The following is a 20032-nucleotide window of genomic DNA, read 5'->3' as shown; positions in this document are numbered from 1 at the left end:
AAATATGAATAAAACTTTTCCAAAACACAGTTGACATCTGGGCATGATAGGGCCCTTAATAAATGAACAGAAATCTAACCAAAAACAAGCCGAATGAGGACAACTCTAAACATAAGTGAAAGAATGTTCCTGCATATAAACCACAAAATGTAGCCTACAAAATATATCAATATCACAAATAAATCTGTTTATAAGATATAAATTCAAGGGTAATATGTATAAATTGAATATGGACTGGGTAAAAAATATACCAGTAAACACTATTATTCAGAATATTCAGACAGAAAAAGTCTGGTAAAATCCAAAGGCCTCCGTGACGTCAACACGTGCATGACTTACTTCCTGGTTTTGCGTTTTCTAACATAAAGGTGTGTCGAAGCTCTCTTCAGCATTTTACTGCTTTGGGTTCATCAGGAGCGAAACTTATGAACGTATTAACTTAATTACCTCAAGACAGCAGCTCAAAACACAGAGAACAGATAAAGTAAAGGTTCGTATGACTTTGCTTTGCTTGTAACTGTTTTAACTTATGTATCTCTGCATTTAAGTTTACTAAACGATAGATTCGGTAAATTGACGTTCCTAATAGTTGTCATTGACATTTCTGATAGCAAACTGTTTAATGGCTACTTATTTTGTCAAGTAGTATGTAGAAATAAACTTTAAAACTTTTGTAAACAAAGTGATGAAGGAGGATAGAGCGCGTCCGTGTGCTGGAATGCGGGAACGCGCTGCAAATAAAGAGAATTAAAACTATGAAATAATGTGATGTCGGTGTTGTAGTGAAAATATATAAGACTAGATGAGTTAAAAAACCTACTTTTTTTAAAATGGCTGTGAAACCTAACGTTTCACGTCTGAAGATGACATTTCCTGTTCAAAAGGTAACGTTACAGTAACAGTTTAGATACATTGATTTTTATAGCTTATTTGCTTCTAGATGTCATTGATTTAATGCATATTTATAATTATAAATATTTATATATTTCATAAGTTTTAAGATAAATTTACACTAATAATTTATAGAACTAACTCATATTTATTTAAATAATGTTTGTCTTTATTTTAACCATATCAGAACTGTACCTATTATAGTCATTTTTAATTGGTTTAAGATTCCTTATTAGATTCATAAATGTTTGAAATATCAGTCTGATTGTCACATAGTATTGCCATGTGATCTGTAGATGATACCTTAGTTTCAGATTATTAGAAATGTTGTCATCTGAGGTTAATGCTTAATTGATCAGATCTCTAACATTGCGCTTTCTGTAAACAGGAGTGACTGACGAGGACGTTTTTCCAGATGAAGAGATGAGTGCTGAAATCGGCACCATCCCCACGTTACAATTGTATTTGGATTCCCTTTGGTCATCCAGCATAGGATCACACAGATTTGACGCAAACGCCACCAACGCATGGGTAACAGCGCCTACGTCTCTGTACAGCCCTCCCGTTTTCTGTGACATTAGAATGGACCCGGCTCAGCCCAGCCTGACTCCAGATGAATCCTCAGAACTGGGGTCTGACTTTCAGACCCAGCTCGACCTGTTCCTCAAGCTGGGGTTTTCCCAAACGCAGGTCCGCGCCGCTTTCCTGAAACTCGGCCTCAGCGCAGACACCAACAGGGTTCTGGGGGAGCTGATACAGGCTGCTGGGGAATCTGAAGAGAGAGAGGAGTCTACAGCCTCCCCGGTGCTGGTTTCACGTGGGGATGGCTCCAGTAAGACCCAAAATCAAAGTGCTCCGGCAGTGTCAAGTGCTCCGGAACCGCTGGTAGAGGATGAGGACGCACTCAGACCTATAGTCATTGATGGGTCTAATGTAGCCATGAGGTGAGTTTACTGTACACACGGCATGCTTTTAATGACACTACATCTTCCATCCCTTTGCTATTTCTATTTACAGTAAATTTAAAGGCAATATTAATTTTGACGACCTTTTCCTTTGTATCAAATGTTTAACAGGACATTTTAAATGTTAAAAGTCACTAGATAATGGTTTTCATAGAACTAGTACATATTGTTCTATTTAAGGCTGCTTTCGCTTTACTTTTTAAAAAAATATTTTAAAGTGTGCAATTTTTTGGCCATTTATAGCATCACCAAACGGAAAATGGTTTATCAAAAAGTTGCCAAAAAAACGTTTTAATAGTGCCACACTTTTTGTCTTAATTATAGTTGGCTTTGCAAAATAATTATTACGATAGAAAAATCAAGGAATGTTCATTACATCGTTATTGTTTACTGTAAAATAGATGAATAGTGTTTACAAATTAAGGGAACGATATTGAGACATTTTTATCCTTTGTGCTGTAGTATTGTTTTTTACAATCATGCAGTAATTGTCACAGTTTAATAAAACCCAGTGTTTCCTCACACACATTCCTAAAAATGTGCAAATCAAGTCCATTTCCTTCTGTTTTTGTGAATACAACAGAGGTGTATTTGTGCTACTTAATGAGTCATGACTGAACGCTTATTTGAGCACGTATATGTTTTTGGCAATCATGTAGTGAAAAACAGATAATCCTTATTGGACAGACTGAATGGTATTTGGACACTCCAAATCATAGTATTTTTCTCAACAAATTCTTTGCGTGGGATTTGTCGTATTGAGTAATTCATTCCAAATGTCAGACCAGAAAATTAGGAAGTTATTTGGAGAAGTTAGATCATATGTTTCCAAAGCGAATTCACAGTTTTCTTGTCATCTTTTAAAGCATTTTGCACCCTCTGCGTGTTTTAAGACCTTTTAAAACCCTCCCTTCCCTTTGTATTTCACCTGCACTTGCAAGTAGAGCCCAGATTTGCCCCTGCAGGCTCCTGTAGCTGTCATCACCCAGTATGCAAATAATCTTATATGCAAATCAGTGGCGTTTCCAGTCCCCTCCCTTCCTTCTTTCTATCCTGAAGGAGAATGTCTGTGAAAAGTACGCTGTGAAAACGACGAACAGGCCCGACAGCATTGCAACACGTCGTCTGATTGGATAGCTCTGCCCACCTTTGTGCTATTTTTGTTCCTATAAATCAGACACTTTAAATTACCTATTTGAAACAGACAGTTTCCACTTTTCACACACCCACTTCTGTTGATTACAGTTTGGATTTAAATTAAAATGTATTTAGTTGCTTTTGTTTTGTGATTTATCTGGATTGTACATCACCGCCCTATCACCTACCACTGTCTAGAAGGAAGTATAACAACATTTATTTTAATGAACTTTAACATTCCCCTTAGCTCAACTGGCAAGGAAAGAAAATGAACTGATATCTTAGTGACAGATCTCATAATGTCTGTCGCTTATGTAGTTGATTTGCTCTAAAATAGCTTTACATTTGAAAAGTTTAATATGATAAAATGCTTTTGATATTCCTTGCTTGTAAGTAGCTTTGGATGAAAGTGCCTGCCAAATGAATTAATGCAATAAAATGTTATTATGCAAATTCAAACCTAATTTCTAAAAACTGTTTCTTAGCCACGGGAACAAGGAAGTTTTCTCCTGTCTGGGAATTCAGCTGGCAGTGAACTTTTTCCTGGAGCGGGGTCACGTTGACATCACAGTGTTTGTGCCTTCCTGGAGAAAAGAGCAGCCGCGACCTGATGTACCCATTACAGGTGAGGAAAAGGGAATGCACCTAGTGTCGGGAACAATTCCTGCTGTCCAAAAGGACATTCCCATCAGCAGCGTCTGTTTCCTCGTAGCAACCAAATGGCTAAACAAAGAGGCAACAGATGATGCCAATGGATAGCATATTATGTATGATTGATTTTTCAACTACAGTTTACATGGAGCACTAGAAATGCAGTTCTGTTTTTTTTGTTTCTGGTTTTAAACCCAATCAAACTCAGGTGTCAAATAATAGAACTGGAAGTATGGGAAAACCCTAAAATAATTTCATTTGTGTAGCTGACTGAATGAAGTATGTCATCGGATATATTGGCAAGTACCTTGGGGTTTTAAAACTTTCGTTACTTCCTCGTAAAACAAAGAAGGCCACAGAAGAGCAGTGTAATAACGCGACTGCTGCTTTTCTACCAGCCTGTTTGATCTGCATGTTTGCCAATCCCTCAAGAAGTTTGACCTAGCTAGAGGGAAATAATGCAACTTTGTGGTTGTAGTAATAATACCATGTAGTAATATAACCGTGTTGATTTGTCTCAACTGTTGCCATTTCACTATGCAAACATGGCATGATATGTTTGAATTCCTGCTTCCTTTGAAATAAACTGTCGTTGTGTCAATGGGCACGTGCCAAATGGAAATCACAAGCAATTTAAGATTCCAAGAAACTTTCTCCCTTGGGGTGTTTGTTCTAGCTGGTCCAAAAGTATAATTGAATATCAACAAGGCTTGTTTAGTTTTAACAGAACAGACAGTGCGTTCCAAAATTGGCTGTAAATCAATAACATTATGTCAAACTAATTTAATTATATGGTGTTAACCTCATATGTAAATAGCAATATGTCAAACTAATAGCATGATATGCTGTTAATCTCATGTCAATCAAATATTAATATTTGCTGAGGACATTATTTTAGTTTATATTGCAAAAAGTGATTTTAGAAGTCAGTATATTGTTTATTTTATTTCCATAGCATGCACATACTGTAAACCTATCACTGGCTTACATTTCACAGAAATTCATTTTACAATCAAGTTTTTTTTTCAAATACCTGCTCTGTATATATATGCATGAGACATATGCATCTAGCCAATGCATATATGTCTTACAGTTTTTTCTTCACCATTTTGCACCATAAGAGCTGGATTTTTAAGTTATTTTTTTTTTTAAGACATTTGATTTTAGAAAGTGCAAACATGATTTAGATGTTACTTTAAAATGCTCCAATTTCTTATTACAAACTGTATATACAGGTCAGGGTGCATGACTAAATATGTTAATTTTACTATTGGTAATTTTTTTTAATAATTATACTAAGTTAAAGCATCAAAATGACGGCCCTAATTGTGACACAATTGCAAAACGCGTCAACACTCATTTCAAATTTCATGAATATTTTTCTTCAGATCAGCACATTCTGCGGGAATTAGAACGGAGGAAGCTCTTGGTGTTCACACCATCCAGAAGGGTGGCCGGAAAACGGGTGGTTTGCTATGATGACCGTTTTATCGTGAAGCTGGCGTATGAATCCGACGGCATCATTGTATCCAATGACACTTATCGAGATCTGCAAGGAGAACGTCCTGAGTGGAAGCGTTTTATAGAGGAGAGGCTTCTGATGTACTCGTTCGTCAATGACAAGTAAGTGCTGTTGCATTTTGGTCATTGCAGCATACGTCAAGCTGTTTGATAAAAGCCCTGCTGCTAATTAATTCCAATTTGAGTAAATCCACTTATTTTTTTTTATTTTTTTTTTTAGGTTTATGCCTCCAGATGACCCTTTGGGAAGACATGGACCCACTCTTGACAACTTTCTGAGAAAGACTCCACGTATACCTAAGAAACAGCCCTGTCCTTATGGTGAGAATAATTTTTTTCTGACTTGAATGATTGACACTGTACAATCACTAGTGTGTTCACGTGTTCTTGTGGTGACATGTTGGTGTAATTATCTGGGTGTGGCATTTGTATTTGCTATAGCCCAGATAGAAAGGGATAATCCAGATCCAAGGAATTGATAAACAATATACACTGCTGTTCAAAAAGTCATTAAGATGTATTTGAAGTTATGCTCACCAAGGCTGCATTTATTTGATTTGATTATTTGTGAACAAGAATTAAACTCCCATTTTCAATGCAGGAAAGAAGTGCACTTACGGAATCAAGTGCAAGTTCCATCATCCGGAGCGAACCAAGCAATCCCAGCGCGCCCTGGCCGACGAGCTCCGGGAGAAAGCCAAAAATTCATCCACACCGCACAAACCTCAGCCGCTTTCCAGTCAGAGTCCGTCTCTGGATGAAGTTATGGAACAGAAACTGTCCCTCGACGTGTGCGGACCTCTCAAGAAGAGTTACGCCAGTGAAAATGTCCTTGTCATTAAAGGAGCCCCCCAGCTAACGCAAAGGAAGTTTCCTTCGAAAAAAGAACGTCGGCATTCGCCAACGAGCCTGGATTCTTTTCCCAACGGATCTCAAGAGTGTATGGATTCTGGCTTGGGTTCTTACGAATGTCATTCTCATGAAGCTACCCATTGTGATCGCTACTGCGACCAAAGGAAGTCCAAACCATCCAGCAACGGGCGGCATCACTACGTTCCGGCCAACAGCCAACCCTGCAGTTGCTGTTCCTACCAATCCCTGAGCGCTGGTGGAGCCGGTCAGCACCACAGGAGCTCACCAAACCCGGGTTACGGTCAACCCCGCTATCACTCCTACGGCGGAGGTCCAATTTACCCTCCCGCCAACATGTCCCAGTATTCATTTCCACACAGCAGAGGGCCTCCTCCCCACCAGGGCTACTGGTCCGACCATTATAGTGGCTATCCTCCGGCATCCCATAATGCCATGCAGCTAGAGAGAGGACATGGACACTGGTCCCCTTCCAATCACAGTGCTCAGTGGTCCGAACGGGAGCAGGTGAGGAAGAAATTACTCGCAATTTTCAATGCACGTTTGGTGGACAGGGCCATGGACATGTTCCCATTTCTCCTGGACCCACAAAGACTGGCAGCAGAGATTTTGACCCTTCAGTCTCAGGATGGGGCTTTATGATTTTTGTTGAAAGACTAGCTAAGACAAAGATTCAGGCACCGAGTGTGCTACACCAAGATCTCAACCACAAGTGTTTTCGTCCCAGTCTGTCATGTAATGCAGGGTACCTCCACCCACAGTGAAATCTCACTTGTTTTTTTCACCATTTTCTCACTTGTTTTTGTCAAGTCATGCAGCGTTTCGCTTTCAGCAAAGACAGAAAATTAATTGACTATCAAAAAATCGTCATGCCGTTGCGGATGTTTTGAAATGAAATTTTCATTTTAATGTCTGCACAGCTTAAAAGTACAATGATACTTTAATAGATATTTAATCTTTGTCATGAAATGGACTCAATTCAAGCCGAGATTTATTTCTGTTGTATTTTTAATATTGTCATTTGACATATAACTATGGTGAATACACTATTAGTTGTATTTAAAGGGTTATTACCCTTTTGCTGTGGTTCTCAGTATCAGCCTTGTCATTATTTTCACGAAAGATTAGATCTTATTTAATGATGGCATGAGTTGTTGTTTTTTTGGTAAACATTTTTTCGAGTTTGAAGTGTTATTATTTGTGGTTCTGCATGGACTGCAGTACCGTGTAGGTTGAACGTGTTGGCACCATGTGCCGTAACTGACGCTTGAACTACCAGAAAGGTAGAAGAGTACGCACCCTTTGGTGTATTTTCCCATTTTAATAAGTGCTAACTTATAAAATGTCCTAAAGCATGCAATCATCAGCAGTGTAAGTTCTCAAAGGTAAATGCCAAAAGCATGAAACATGCACAAATAAGACTCTCATGGAACTTTTGGTGCCTCTGTTTGTTTGTATTGAAGCTGTTTAGATTTTAAAAAGGGAGTCTGCAATATTGAGTAGGCAATTTTTTGCCATTGTTTCATTTAGTGGCATATCAGATCTTAATGTGCTCTTAGTTTGCTCATTTAAGTATGTCTTTGCTTTTTATGCTGTATCTCATATTATGATAAGTGCCATATTTATGTACACATATCAGTCTTTGACTTTTATTAAAAGTCTTGTCTGTTCAAGTGAATGTCTTACGTGTTGTTCCTCTGTGTGACTGGGTGAACAAACATACTTTATAACCAGCTACATCAGACCTGACCTTTAGAAGCATTTGCGCTGCAGGCGATGGCATCATCTGTGAAGGATGCAGTCACATAAATCACTGTTCCCTTCTAAGAAACCACCTATATGTAAATGCTATATATAACACAGACAGGAGGACATAGTTTCACACCACCTAAGCAAAGAAACCACATGCTAACCATTTTACCTCAATGATAATAGCTTAGTTATTGCCTAGATACCTAGTAGAGAATAATGTTGTTTCTGTCATGATGACTCTGGGAGTGTTTAGCATGGTAATGGATATTACAATGTTGATATGTTTGGTCTTGGTGGAATAGAGTAAGGAAGAATGGCTGTTAATTGAGTTAAGGACCTATCAGCCTGCGCCATCTAGAGTTTCATCAAAGAACTTTGTATTTGACAAGAAGATCTAATGCTCTTGAGTTTGCCAAAACTTTTCACTTGCATGCATGAGAGTTTATATTTAAAGAGGAAATGTTCCTTTTCACAGAAAAGCTGGTGGAATTTCTTAACATTAGTAATATTACTGACTATTCCTTAATCATAAAGGACAACTTGACTTGTTTATTTTACTACATTTCACGAATCAAGAGATGGTTGTAATCCAGAAACATTCTCATGAAAGATGGTGTCAAGCCTCACTGATCAGACTAAAACAAATATTATTCTATTGTCAAATTTTTGGTACAAATCTTTCAGACAAAGATTAAATGTTGTAACATTAAATAAGAGAAAAATATTTAATGACAAATTAAGAACTAAAAGAAAATCACCTTCATGCACATTGAAGCTTCTTATTCCTCTGAACTTTGACTTCTGAAAGCTGAAATCCTGATAAAACCTGTGACATGAAATAAAGGGACAAACTTTACTTTTTTCCATACGTGTTAGACCTTGCACTAATATAGAAATACAAAGAATATATAAATAAAATAACACTGTAAAGGTCATGTATAAGTGGTATATCAGATGAAGGGGAAAACTGCCTATTAGAAAAACAAACATGTTAGGCTAAAGAAGGATGTCTTTTTAATGGGGTTTATTGAAGAATCATTTTCTATTTTAATTGGAAAAATACAAACCACACCACACAGCAGCATAGGCGTCAGAAAAGAGCACATACGAGAAGAGCTGTAGATGTCCTTAATAGATACATTTTATCAGAGGAAGTGGCCTTTTGGGGGAGGTGAAAGAGGATTTCAGAGGAACTAAAGCTTTTATGAGAGGGAAAACAGCATACGTGAGTCATTTTCCAGACTCCATTTTAGAATACTTTATTATGATTATCATGTGATGTGCTTCTTTTAGGAGTGACAGCCGTCATGCACTGGAGTAATGATCCATCATTTTTCTAGAGTTTCAGTGGTTCAGACAGAGACGTCATGAGAGAGTCCATGTCTCTAGTGCACATGGTCATTGGACTTCCCCAAAACTAAATCCATCTTCAATTTTTTTCATTTACTACTAGGCTCATGTGCTGACAGACAGAACTCTCAAATATGATAAAAAAAATGCCACAGTGGTATTGAACTGAACTGTCTGCTACCTTAAAAATATCCCACACTTTAGCTAAACTATTGTTTTGCAAATTAAGTTTTGTATGTAAATGCATATTAATTGATTTCATTTACTCAGTTTTTGTGACTCTACATATCCTGCAAGTGAAAACTCATGTAAAATGGTCAAATATCAAACAGTAAATATCAGTCTTTTGGTCTAAGAGCCAATAACAACACCTACATTTACAGTCTTAGACATTATTGTTCTAGCACAGCATGCTTATCTTGCTGAGCTCACTATGAAGGGGATGTACCGAAGTTTCCCCTGCAGATAATATTGATCCTAATCAAAGTAATTTTCAGTAATCAGAAATGCTGTGGTGTAGAGAATTTTTTAAACATGGTTTCTCATCTCTTATCTCTGTCGTTGGAATTTTGCAATTGGCTAAAAAAATCTAACATTTTTTCTTCTTCTGTAAAATCTCTGTAAACACTCATGCACAGTAGGCTACATTGTCACTGTCACACAGGAAAGACTGCATCTTCAGTTATCAGTATCAAACAGGACATATTCACTATCTGCACGTCATCACAATCATTAGATGTGTATCTACCCTGCTCTCACTGGCCTTCAGGATGGTCTGATGTGACTCAAATCGACTCATGAGTCATGACTTTATTTTCCGCATATGGATGCGACTCAATAAGCTCACCAAACAAACTGATGACTGAATCACATCTCCACAGAAAACAATGCTGGCATTTTTCTGGCATCTAGATTTTATCTTGTACATGACTGTCATTAAAGTTTGCTGTCAAATAGCAAATAAACTAGTAGATGCTGCCATAGATACAATAAAAAGTCATTCAGCCATTCTCAGGCACACAGAGATGTGAAACATTATGTCAGAAGCTCAGATTTGTGAATCATTAAAGCTGAACATTAGCGGCTATGAAGGATTGACCTGAATTAACAAATCCTATCGTGTATACAAATTTACAGGATAAAACATTCAAAATATGAAAGTCTAAGAATAAACTACAGAATAAAAACTTCCTAGGAGTGACAAATATTAGTGAAATCTTACAGGGACCAAAAAAGAAGGCCTATATATAATATTGACAAATCCAGTGTTCAGAATGGAGGATTCTGGTGGATATGTAAATGTTAAAAAAATAAAAATAAATTAAAGGCAAAAGTGGACTAACCATTTGACAATTTAACAACTTGCTGGATATTCATAAAGCAAATTAGATTAAATTTGCCCAACTCCGTGTGTACTAAACTACAAATAACTGCTTGTTATTAAAAATAAAAAATAAACAATTATGTATTAAAAACATAAAAACAAAAAACCCAGACAATCACCAGTCCAGGTGTGATCGCAGCACATCTGACATAACTGTTGTGTCTCTCAATATCAACATGTAGAAAACACTTGGGTGTAGGCCTAACCATGTTAAAATAACAGTCATCATTCTCTACTTACTCAACAACTAACAATTACAATTGGCAGTGCCACCTGCAGGCACAATGGGGAATAACAGTAATAATACACACACATAACAATAACACTGATCACAGCAGTCATTGTGAGAGAATGGCGGCCTCTACTGGAGACTTTTGGAGATGACTGCTTCTTTCTGTGTGATGCAAGACTAAAATATAGAAAGGACTCAAAGGTCATATTTTTAATATATTAATTTTTAATATATATTTTCTACAATAGCTTGGAGATACTCAGATGAGCATACAAATGCTTTGTATAATAATGCATTTCTCTGGCATTGCACATGAACCATTTATACTTTGAACAGATCCTGGTCCTATAAGTTTCACAATTTACATATCTGTTGTAAAAAATAAGCCAGAGTATGTCAGTCTATTTCTCTAGCAGATGGTTTTATGTGCAACCTTTGTTCTGGAAACTGCAGATACATTGGACTATGAGCTTATTTAGAGATTCAGAGAAAACAACACTAACTTGATCAACAACAATATGGACGTTCAACCTCTTTAAACAACAGAATATTTATTGATCCGTTCAAAGAGTCAAGGAACTAGGCGGTTGCCTAGGGCGACAAATGTGTTGCCCGCACGTGTCGCCCTATTAGTAGGGTAGGAAGGGGGGGGGGGGGTTCACCTGCACCCGAAAGGTATATTTTTTTAACCTAGTTTTTTGTAATCCTTAAGGTGTCTAGTAAAGGAATTTTGATGTTCCCCACGCAAATTATTGTCCCATATATGATTTTTTGTATCATCTTTTGTGTCCGTGCTTGATTTTCGGCTGTGAAAAATGAAAAATTTAAATCTACATAGAATCTGAACAATACATCCTACAGACACAATCCACCCCATTTTCTCTTCGTCTTTACATGAGGAATTGATAGATATGAGGATTGTCATGATTAGATGATGTTTGGTGCATTAAAACTCAAATAAACGAAAAAAATGTAAAAAATCTGTGACATTGGATCACTGGAACTCCTCCTCTATGGACCCTATTGATATATGTTTTCTAACTTTTGTATTTTTATAGTCTTTATGATGTCTAATAAGCAAATGTTGATGATCCCTACTTGAAAAATTGTCACATGTTGGTCCAAATGAACATCTCCCATAATAAGGAGTTACTATTCAAACCGTTATATTGGTATCATATTTATTGAAACAAAACAGAAAACCACTCATATTGTCAAATGTGTGTATATATAGGGTATAACAAATCCCCATTAGAATAAACTGAAATAGAAAAAAAGTGATTCTAATCAAAGGTCAAAAGGTCAAGGGCAATGATGTCTATTCATCATACAGCAGGTCTTCATAATCGACCTCTTGCTCCTCGTCTTCTTCACCATCTCTATCCATCTCCTCGACTGTTTCCTCCAGCAAGTCAGTGTCTTTTCCCAGCCTTGGCCAGGATCGTGGGGCTTGGGACACCAGAATATCGGTGTGGCTGCTCTCTTGTAGTTGGCCAGACGGTGGTCGACACGGTTGATGTGTGGGACCAGGTTGTCTCTCCAGGGCGGGAGCCGGGACAAATCCACCTTGAATCTGGTGGTAAGCGTCTCTGTTATGTCCGCTCAGGACGAATTAATCTGTGTTCGTTTGGTAATGCCTCGCTGCATGTTTAGGTTGCAGCTGTTTTGGTCTGAAATGTTTGGTTACGGTTTGTCCGAAATGTAAAGAGAGTTGCATGCATAAATCTCTCGTCCAACGTCCTTTTTTATACATAACAATTGGCGACGAGGATGGCTGAATTTTCTCTTCCTCCTCCACCTCCTTTCCTCGCACTTCCCGGTGAGCCTACAATACCGTGGAATCGCTGGCATCAGTCTTTTGAAACATTCCTACAAGCAACGGGACTAGCTGACGTGAGTGCAGTTCGGAAAACAGCATTGCTGAGGCACTGTTTAGGAGTCGAGGGACAACGGGTACTGGAGACGTTAACTGGCAACGGGACAAATACAGACTATGCAGGGACAGTGAAACTTTTAAAAGACCAGGTTGCTGCCCCACAGAGTGCTTTATTGAGACGGTTTATGTTTAGACAACGACACTAACTACCAGGGGAGTCCGTCCATCAGTACGTCTCCAACCTAAAAGGTTTAGCCAGCCATTGTAAATTTGGCGCATTGACAGACGAGATGATACGTGATCAACTGATTGAGCACACTACACAGGCTAAAATCAGGGAGACGTTGCCACTCGAATCAGATGACTTAACACTAGCTAAGGCTGTTGCCATTGCATTCCAAATTGAAAGTGCAGCGGAATGTGCAGTTAAATTAACACAGACAGAATCATCATTAAGCCAAGCAGTATGCATAAGAGCACAGTCACATGACCAGCAACAGCAGTAGCCATCTAGCTCTGGTTTGGATGTACCAGACACAGCCCCAGACCCAGTCATGCATCTCACAAGACAACAAGGGCCGCGTCAGCGTCAAAGGCAGTTTTCCTGCGGTAGCTGTGGATCAAACACACATGCCACCAGAGCCCGGCACTGTCCAGCTAATGACCAAACATGCCGTAACTGTGGCAGGAAAAATCACTTTGCAAAAATGTGCCACTCTGCCCCCTCCAGGTCAGATGCACACACTCCCCGTGGTTCACCCACCATAATTCGCCATGTAACATCGGGGCCCATGCAATTCAAGTCATGTACAGTGAATATAAACACAGTGTGTATTCCCCTGCTGCTAGACACAGATGCAAGTGTCTCCCTTCTGAATGCCAGTACATACCATAAGTTCTTTCATTCCTGTCCACTGTCCACGCCCCCTGCTGTCCTACATGGGTATGGTAACTCAAAAATTGACTTGTTGAGGTCCATCACAGTGACTGTTAGCTATGGAACTAGGGTCTTGCCCTCCTTTGTCTTCAATGTGGCCCGACGAGGGGTGCATTTAATGGGGCTGGATCTGTTCATGGCATTGGGATTTTCACTCATTGACACAGGGGGGGCTGCCATTATGACTGTCGCTGCCAGACCACATCAGAAGTGGTCATCACTGTTTGAAGGGCTGGGCTGTCTGTCTGCTTTTGCCCATCAACCCCTCATTGACTCCTCTGTGATGCCAGTCGTCCAGCCACTGCGCCGTATTCCACTGGCCCTGAAGGGATGGAGTGTCTGTTGAGCTGCAGCGGCTGCTGGATGCCGGTATCATTGAGCCGGTTGATGCTTCACCATGGATTTCAGATTTGAAAACAGGGGCTCTGCGAGTCTGTGTGGACCTCCGCGCAGTAAATAAAGCAGTCATCCCAGACAGATACCCATTGCCCACGTCGAAGGAGCTCACGGCACAATTTCACGGCTCCACTGTCTTTTCGAAACTGGATCTCAGAGAGGGCTATCTCCAGGTGCCCCTCAACCCTGAAAGCAGAAACCTGACGGCCTTCGTTACACACCTCGGTGTTTTCCGCTACACGACGATGCCGTTTGGCCTTAGCTCCACCCCCTCCTGCTTTCAAAAGGTCATGACCTCAGTACTGGCAGGTATACCAGGTGTTGTTATTTACCTTGATGATGTGGTGGTACATGGTGCTACTACGGCTATCCATGACAGTCACCTGCAGAGTGTTTTTGAAGCCCTCGCCAAGCACAGTTTAACCCTCAATGGCAGCAAATGTGTTTTTGCTGTGCCGGCCATTGAATATGTAGGCATCCGACTTTCCACTGAGGGCATCTCTCCTCTTCAATCTAATGTGGAGGCCATCCTCTCCATTCCCAAACCAACCTCGGCTGCCCAGCTCGCTTCATTCCTGGGCATGACGGGCTACTACATGAAGTTCATGCCTCGGTATTCAGCCATAACAGCCCCACTGCGCCAGCTGCTTCGGAGAGATGAGCCATGGGTCTGGTCGTTAGAATGCACCAAGGCAGTGCAAACTCTTAAAGCTCAACTTACCTCACCTCCAGTGTTGGCACATTTTGACATATCCAGTCACACCCTGGTCACCTGTGATGCCTTGGCCATGGCGATAGGGGCTGTACTGTCACAAGTACAGAATGGCGTGGAGAGGCCTGTTGCATTCGCCTCCCGAGCTCTGAACCAAACCGAACAAAGATACTCAGTTGGGGATCGGGAGGCACTCGCTTGTATGTGGGCTTGTGAGAGATGGCACCTCTACCTTTATGGCCGCCAGTTTACGCTGAGAACAGACCACCAGGCCTTGACAGCTCTGCTTTCCTCTACTGGCACCGGGCACAGGCCGCTGAGACTGCATCATTGGTATGACCGCCTCCGCCAATACAACTATACTCTACAGTTTACCCCGGGCCGGGATAATGTCATTGCAGACCTTCTCTCTCGGTCAGTTCCTGCCCAGGCCCTGCCTACCAGCGTCAACCACATCGAAAGTGAGATTATTCTCACGCTACTCACTCTGCTCGAGTCCACGGTCACTCTACAGGAACTGAAGGCAGCCTCAAAACAGGATCCAGTTATCTTCCAGCTCTGCATCTACAGTCGTCAGGGATGGCCACGGGAATTACCAGAGGAGCTGTTAGCATTTTCTCTGGTCAAGCAGGAGCTCTCTTGTTGGAATGAGACATGTGTGGCGCGTGGGTTTTGCACTGTGATTCCAGGGGCCCTTCGCGCCCGTGTGCTGGCCATGGCACGTGAGGGCCACCTGGGAATAGTGAAACTTAAACAGATGCCGTGACCTGGTGTGGTGGCCAGGCATAGACAAAGACATTGAGGCCCTTGTTAAAGAATGCCCAGCACGTCTTGTAAGTGGAAAGACTGGTCGTCAACCCCGCCACCCCTGCAACCCCTGGCCTGGCCCTCAAAACCATGGGAGCATCTGCAATTAGACATATGTGGCGAGATCCACTATCAGCGTTTCTTGGTCGTAGTGTATGGTTTACACTCCAAATGGCCTGAGCTGACCACTACCGGCTCCATCACCTCCCAGGTCATTGTGGACTTTCTGGAGTCTCTCTTCTCCCGCTGGGGCCTTCCACAGACCATTACCACCGACAATGGTCCACAGTTTGTGTCTGTGGAGTTTACTTCATAACTGGAGAACAGGGGGATTCGACACATCCGTACAGCCCTATATCACCCACAGGCAAACGGCAGGAGGGAACGCTTCCATCAATCCCTAAAAAATGGCATCAGAGCACATCAGGCCCAGGGCTGTTCCTTTAAACAAGCCATACGTCTAACACTGCTACACTACCATGCTACCCAGCATTCAACCACAGAGGTTTCCCCAGCCTCGCTCATGCTGGGTAGGGAGTTACACCTACCACTGGACAGGCTCCACCCCACCGCAGTCCAGAACACACTCACACCAGTCAAAGCCTCAGTCACCCGCTGTCAGAAGCGGATGAAACAGTGGTTTGACAAGAAAAAGAAGTTCAGGATCCCAGATATCGCTGTGGCAGACTGGGTGAGAGCTCGCCAACCGCACAGGGAAAACAAGATGGCATCACTTTGGTCCACTCCACAGCAAGTGGTCCGCCGACTGGGACCAGCCACATACCTCCTTGATGGCACCCGCTGGCACGCCAGCTGCCTTCAGAAGGTGCCAGCACCTCCTGCAATGTTAACTCAGAACAGCGGGGACATAATGCCACCCAGAGCGGAGCAGGAGGACTCCATACCACAAGCAGCAGCACAGCCTGAAGATACTCCCTCGTTGTCACACCCAGTGCCCCCCTACCACTGTTCGCCTCACCTTCAGCTGTGTGTTCTCCACGGCCAGTGCGCGCCAGGGCACGGCCCGATTACCTGAAGGACTTTGTGTCAACTTTTCATAGTTGAACCCCCCAGAGAGGGGAAAATGTTATGTCCGCTCAGTACGAATTAATCTGTGTTCGTTTGGTAACACCTCGCTGCATGTTTAGGTTGCAGCTGTTTTGGCTGTTTTGGTCTGAAATGTTTGGTTCCGGTTTGTCAGAAAAGTAAAGAGAGTTGCATGCATAAATCTCTCGTCCAGCGTCCTTTTTTATACACAACAGTCTCATCCTCTCCAATCATTTTTTTCAGCATGATGCTGCGCACGTTGTTCACAGATTTTTTGTGGGCCTGGCCATACATTACACATGTAAATGCCTCAATGTCCTCCACCACATCTGGCTCCACAGACCACTGATCACCAAGTTTTCTGAGGAAAACTAAATCTTGCCTAGGGCAACCAAAGGGCTAGAGCCGGCCCTGACTACAGCAATTTCTTTACAGTGCAGGCACACAGAGATGTGAAAGAATATGTCAAAAGCTCAGATTTGTGATTCATTAGCTAAACATTATGAATGATTGACCTGAATGAACAAATCCTATAGTGTACACTACTTTAAAGCATAAAATATTCAATATATAAAAAAATCTAAGAATAAACTACAGAATAAAAACTTCCTAGTGAAATCTTACAGGGAACAAAAACGTAGGCCTATAATATTGACAAATCCAGCGTTCAGAATGTTTCAAGCCACAGGATGATGCAGAAAATCAATAGTGTGGACATCATAGGTGGATATGCAAATGTGTGTTTTTTTTTTTAATCTATTATCAAGACTATAAAAAGTGGAATAACCATTTGCCAATTTACTGGATATTCATAAAGCAAATTAAAATAATTATTATTTGCCAAACTCTGTGTGTACTAAACTACAAATAACTACTTGTTATTAAAAATAAAAAATAAAAAATATAAAATTATGTATTAAAAAAATAAAAACAAGAAACCCAGACAATCACCAGTCCAGGGGGCTGTTCCATAAAACAAGATTAGAGTATAAGCCAGGCTTATTTCGGTTAGTCAGACTTATTGTCGGTGGATTCTGTTTTATAAAGCAAACTTAAAATAGTTCAAACTCAGTTACCCTGGCAACTTATGCTGGGAAACTAGCCTGGTCCAGGGCAGGCTAACTGTCAGGCTAAGCCTCAGTTGTTACACAGATCCTCTAACACTGACCAACAAGAACACAATGATATTACCACTGACACTCTCTCATACCATTATTGGACTTTATTAACCACTATTAGTCCAAAAATAAATACACAGTATACAGAAAATCAACTTAAATAAGGCTACAATGATAAATTAGACAATATAGACCTATATATAGATAGATAGATAGATAGGCCTAAATACAATATATATACTACAGGTTTTTTTACTGGCTGAATGTTTTGTGCCCAAGATTTAATTAGATTGTTTTAAAGATTTATGAATACATTTCTCTCTGGTTTTGTTTGGCAGCTGTAGTACATGTTTATGATTAGAAGAACATTAGAACACAATCTGAAAAAAGCTTTGTAAAGCAGAAGTTAAAATCACAAAATTAAAAATAAATAATTACAAAAGCAGAGTATAAATTTTAACTGGCAAGATGAATCTGAGCTTAGTAATCGACAGTATATTAGCCTACATTTGATTTACCCCATTACAATAGTCCCTTTACAGTTATTGCTATCATAAAAATACACACAGGTTTAAAATTCTAAATAAGGCACATCTAATGTCCAAATAACAAATATTTTAGTATATATATATATATATATATATATATATATATATATATATATATATATATATATATATATATATATATATATATATATAATGTACTTTATTATGTCTTTCAATTCAAACACATTTAACACAATTATACAAATGGACAGTTCCTTTAAAGACATCATATTTCCCCCCAATAAATATTCCTTATTTTTCTTTCTACTTTTTTTCTTTTGTGATAATACCCACCAACACATAGCCTAAAAACACACATGATTAGAACAATAACCAAAAAGTACATAGACACTTTTACATGATTTAAGGGGGAAAAGACAAAAAAAAAACCAATAAATAAATAAATAGTAATACAAATTTAACATTAACATATTTATATCAAACTCTTATAATGACACATAATTCCTAATAGTTATTCAAGTAATATTATTTGAATATCAAATATTAAATATTAAATAAGTAAATAAATAAAATAACAAATAACTAGAAATAAAAGGGAGGGAGGGTTATATAAAAATGTAGTTAATGTAGGCTAATATATATTCCTTTATTTTATGGAATATTCTTTGATTTTAGAGTTGCACATATCTTTTCAAAATGTAAACATTTGCTCTTAATTTAATGTTATCCTCTCCATAATGTACTTTAGAAACTAAATCTACTTTAAAACTGGGGATTCTTTCTTTCTCCAAAAAAATATTGCATTAAAAGCTGTAATTCTCAGCATTCTAAATAAGTATACATCATCTTTATTAAGTAGCATAGGTCCTATACCCAAAACTATATTTTGTGTCTTTATATATTTAGTTTCTTAAAATAAACTTCCCTGAATTATAGGCTACTTCACTGAAGTACTTCTGTTCGCTAGAAGTTCACTGCAACTTATCCAACATCCTAAAGATAAATTATTATAATGTTATAAAATATCGCATATTCATTTTCCAAGCAAAATGTATATTTTAGTCAGAATTATTGCGCTCCTATTTGGCGCGCATGCGCGCAGCAGCGCTCGTTCAATATGAAAATTAGCAGCAAAATGGATACATTTGCATGACTTTCGAACATTTACAGATGGAGAATATAACTGTAAAATGTCAGTTTTGAACTGAGGGGGGGAAAAACATGTCTCAGACTCATAAAACAGCGCACAATATAAGCTGTTTGATGGTGGATCGATTTGATCCACGATCGACCTCTAGGGCTGCTCCAGAAACGCGTGCACACGCAATTATCTAGACTAGATAAACCTGGATCAAATTAGTGAGATTGCGTGAGCTTCAATTACCTTTTATGGAACCACTTTAGCCCCAACTCATTTGTTAGGCTCATTCAAGTCCGGTTTTGGAGTTTAATCCCCGCTTTTCTAAGCGTCTTTTATGGAACAGCCCCCAGGTGTGATCGCAGCACATCTGACATAACTGTTGTGTCTCTCAATATCAACATGTAGAAAACACTTGGGTGTAAACCATGTTAAAAATAACAGCCAACATTCTCTACTTACTCAACAACTAACAATTACAAGTGGCAGCGCCACCTGCAGGCACAATGGGGAATAACAGTAATAATACACACACACATAACAATAACACATCACAGCAGTCATTGTGAGAGAATGGCGGCCTCTACAGGAGATTTTTGGAGATGACTGCTTCTTTCTGTGTGATGCTAGACTAAAATATAGAAAGGACTTGTAGCGTATACGACTCTGGGTAAATGTGAATTAGCTCAAGGATATAGGGAATTTTGGAAATATTAATAATCATAACTCATGGTCATAA

The 20032-nt window shown here is 39.6% G+C and overlaps 1 protein-coding gene across 2 annotated transcripts; it reads left to right on the top strand.

Moving 5' to 3' along the window:
* Positions 1 to 347: 347 nt before the first annotated feature.
* On the top strand, positions 348 to 7711 carry zc3h12ab (zinc finger CCCH-type containing 12Ab). 2 transcript variants are annotated; one of them, XM_081375806.1, is made up of 7 exons: positions 374 to 490; positions 864 to 884; positions 1280 to 1835; positions 3479 to 3618; positions 5033 to 5267; positions 5386 to 5486; positions 5767 to 7706. In XM_081375806.1, exons 3-7 carry the CDS (start codon positions 1315 to 1317, stop codon positions 6675 to 6677), a joined length of 1908 nt encoding a protein of 635 aa, XP_081231932.1. In that variant the 5' UTR covers positions 374 to 490; positions 864 to 884; positions 1280 to 1314; the 3' UTR covers positions 6678 to 7706. The 2 variants fall into 2 exon arrangements, with proteins under 2 accessions (XP_081231933.1, XP_081231932.1); XM_081375807.1 differs by lacking the exon at positions 864 to 884 and having other exon boundaries at positions 348 to 490; positions 5767 to 7711.
* Positions 7712 to 20032: the final 12321 nt, after the last annotated feature.

The sequence above is a fragment of the Scardinius erythrophthalmus genome (genome assembly GCF_964197995.2).
Source record: "Scardinius erythrophthalmus genome assembly, chromosome: 10".
NCBI lineage: Eukaryota > Metazoa > Chordata > Actinopteri > Cypriniformes > Leuciscidae > Scardinius > Scardinius erythrophthalmus.
This window is presented reverse-complemented; position numbering and strand designations above follow the sequence as displayed.

Bases quoted from the DNA above. Each gene is read 5' to 3' on its own strand.
- zc3h12ab (XM_081375807.1), top strand. From the start codon at position 1,315: ATGAGTGCTGAAATCGGCACCATCCCCACGTTACAATTGTATTTGGAT. The intron at 1,836-3,478 runs GTGAGTTTACTG...ACTGTTTCTTAG, and splicing joins GGGTCTAATGTAGCCATGAG to CCACGGGAACAAGGAAGTTT. The intron at 5,268-5,385 runs GTAAGTGCTGTT...TTTTTTTTTTAG, and splicing joins TACTCGTTCGTCAATGACAA to GTTTATGCCTCCAGATGACC.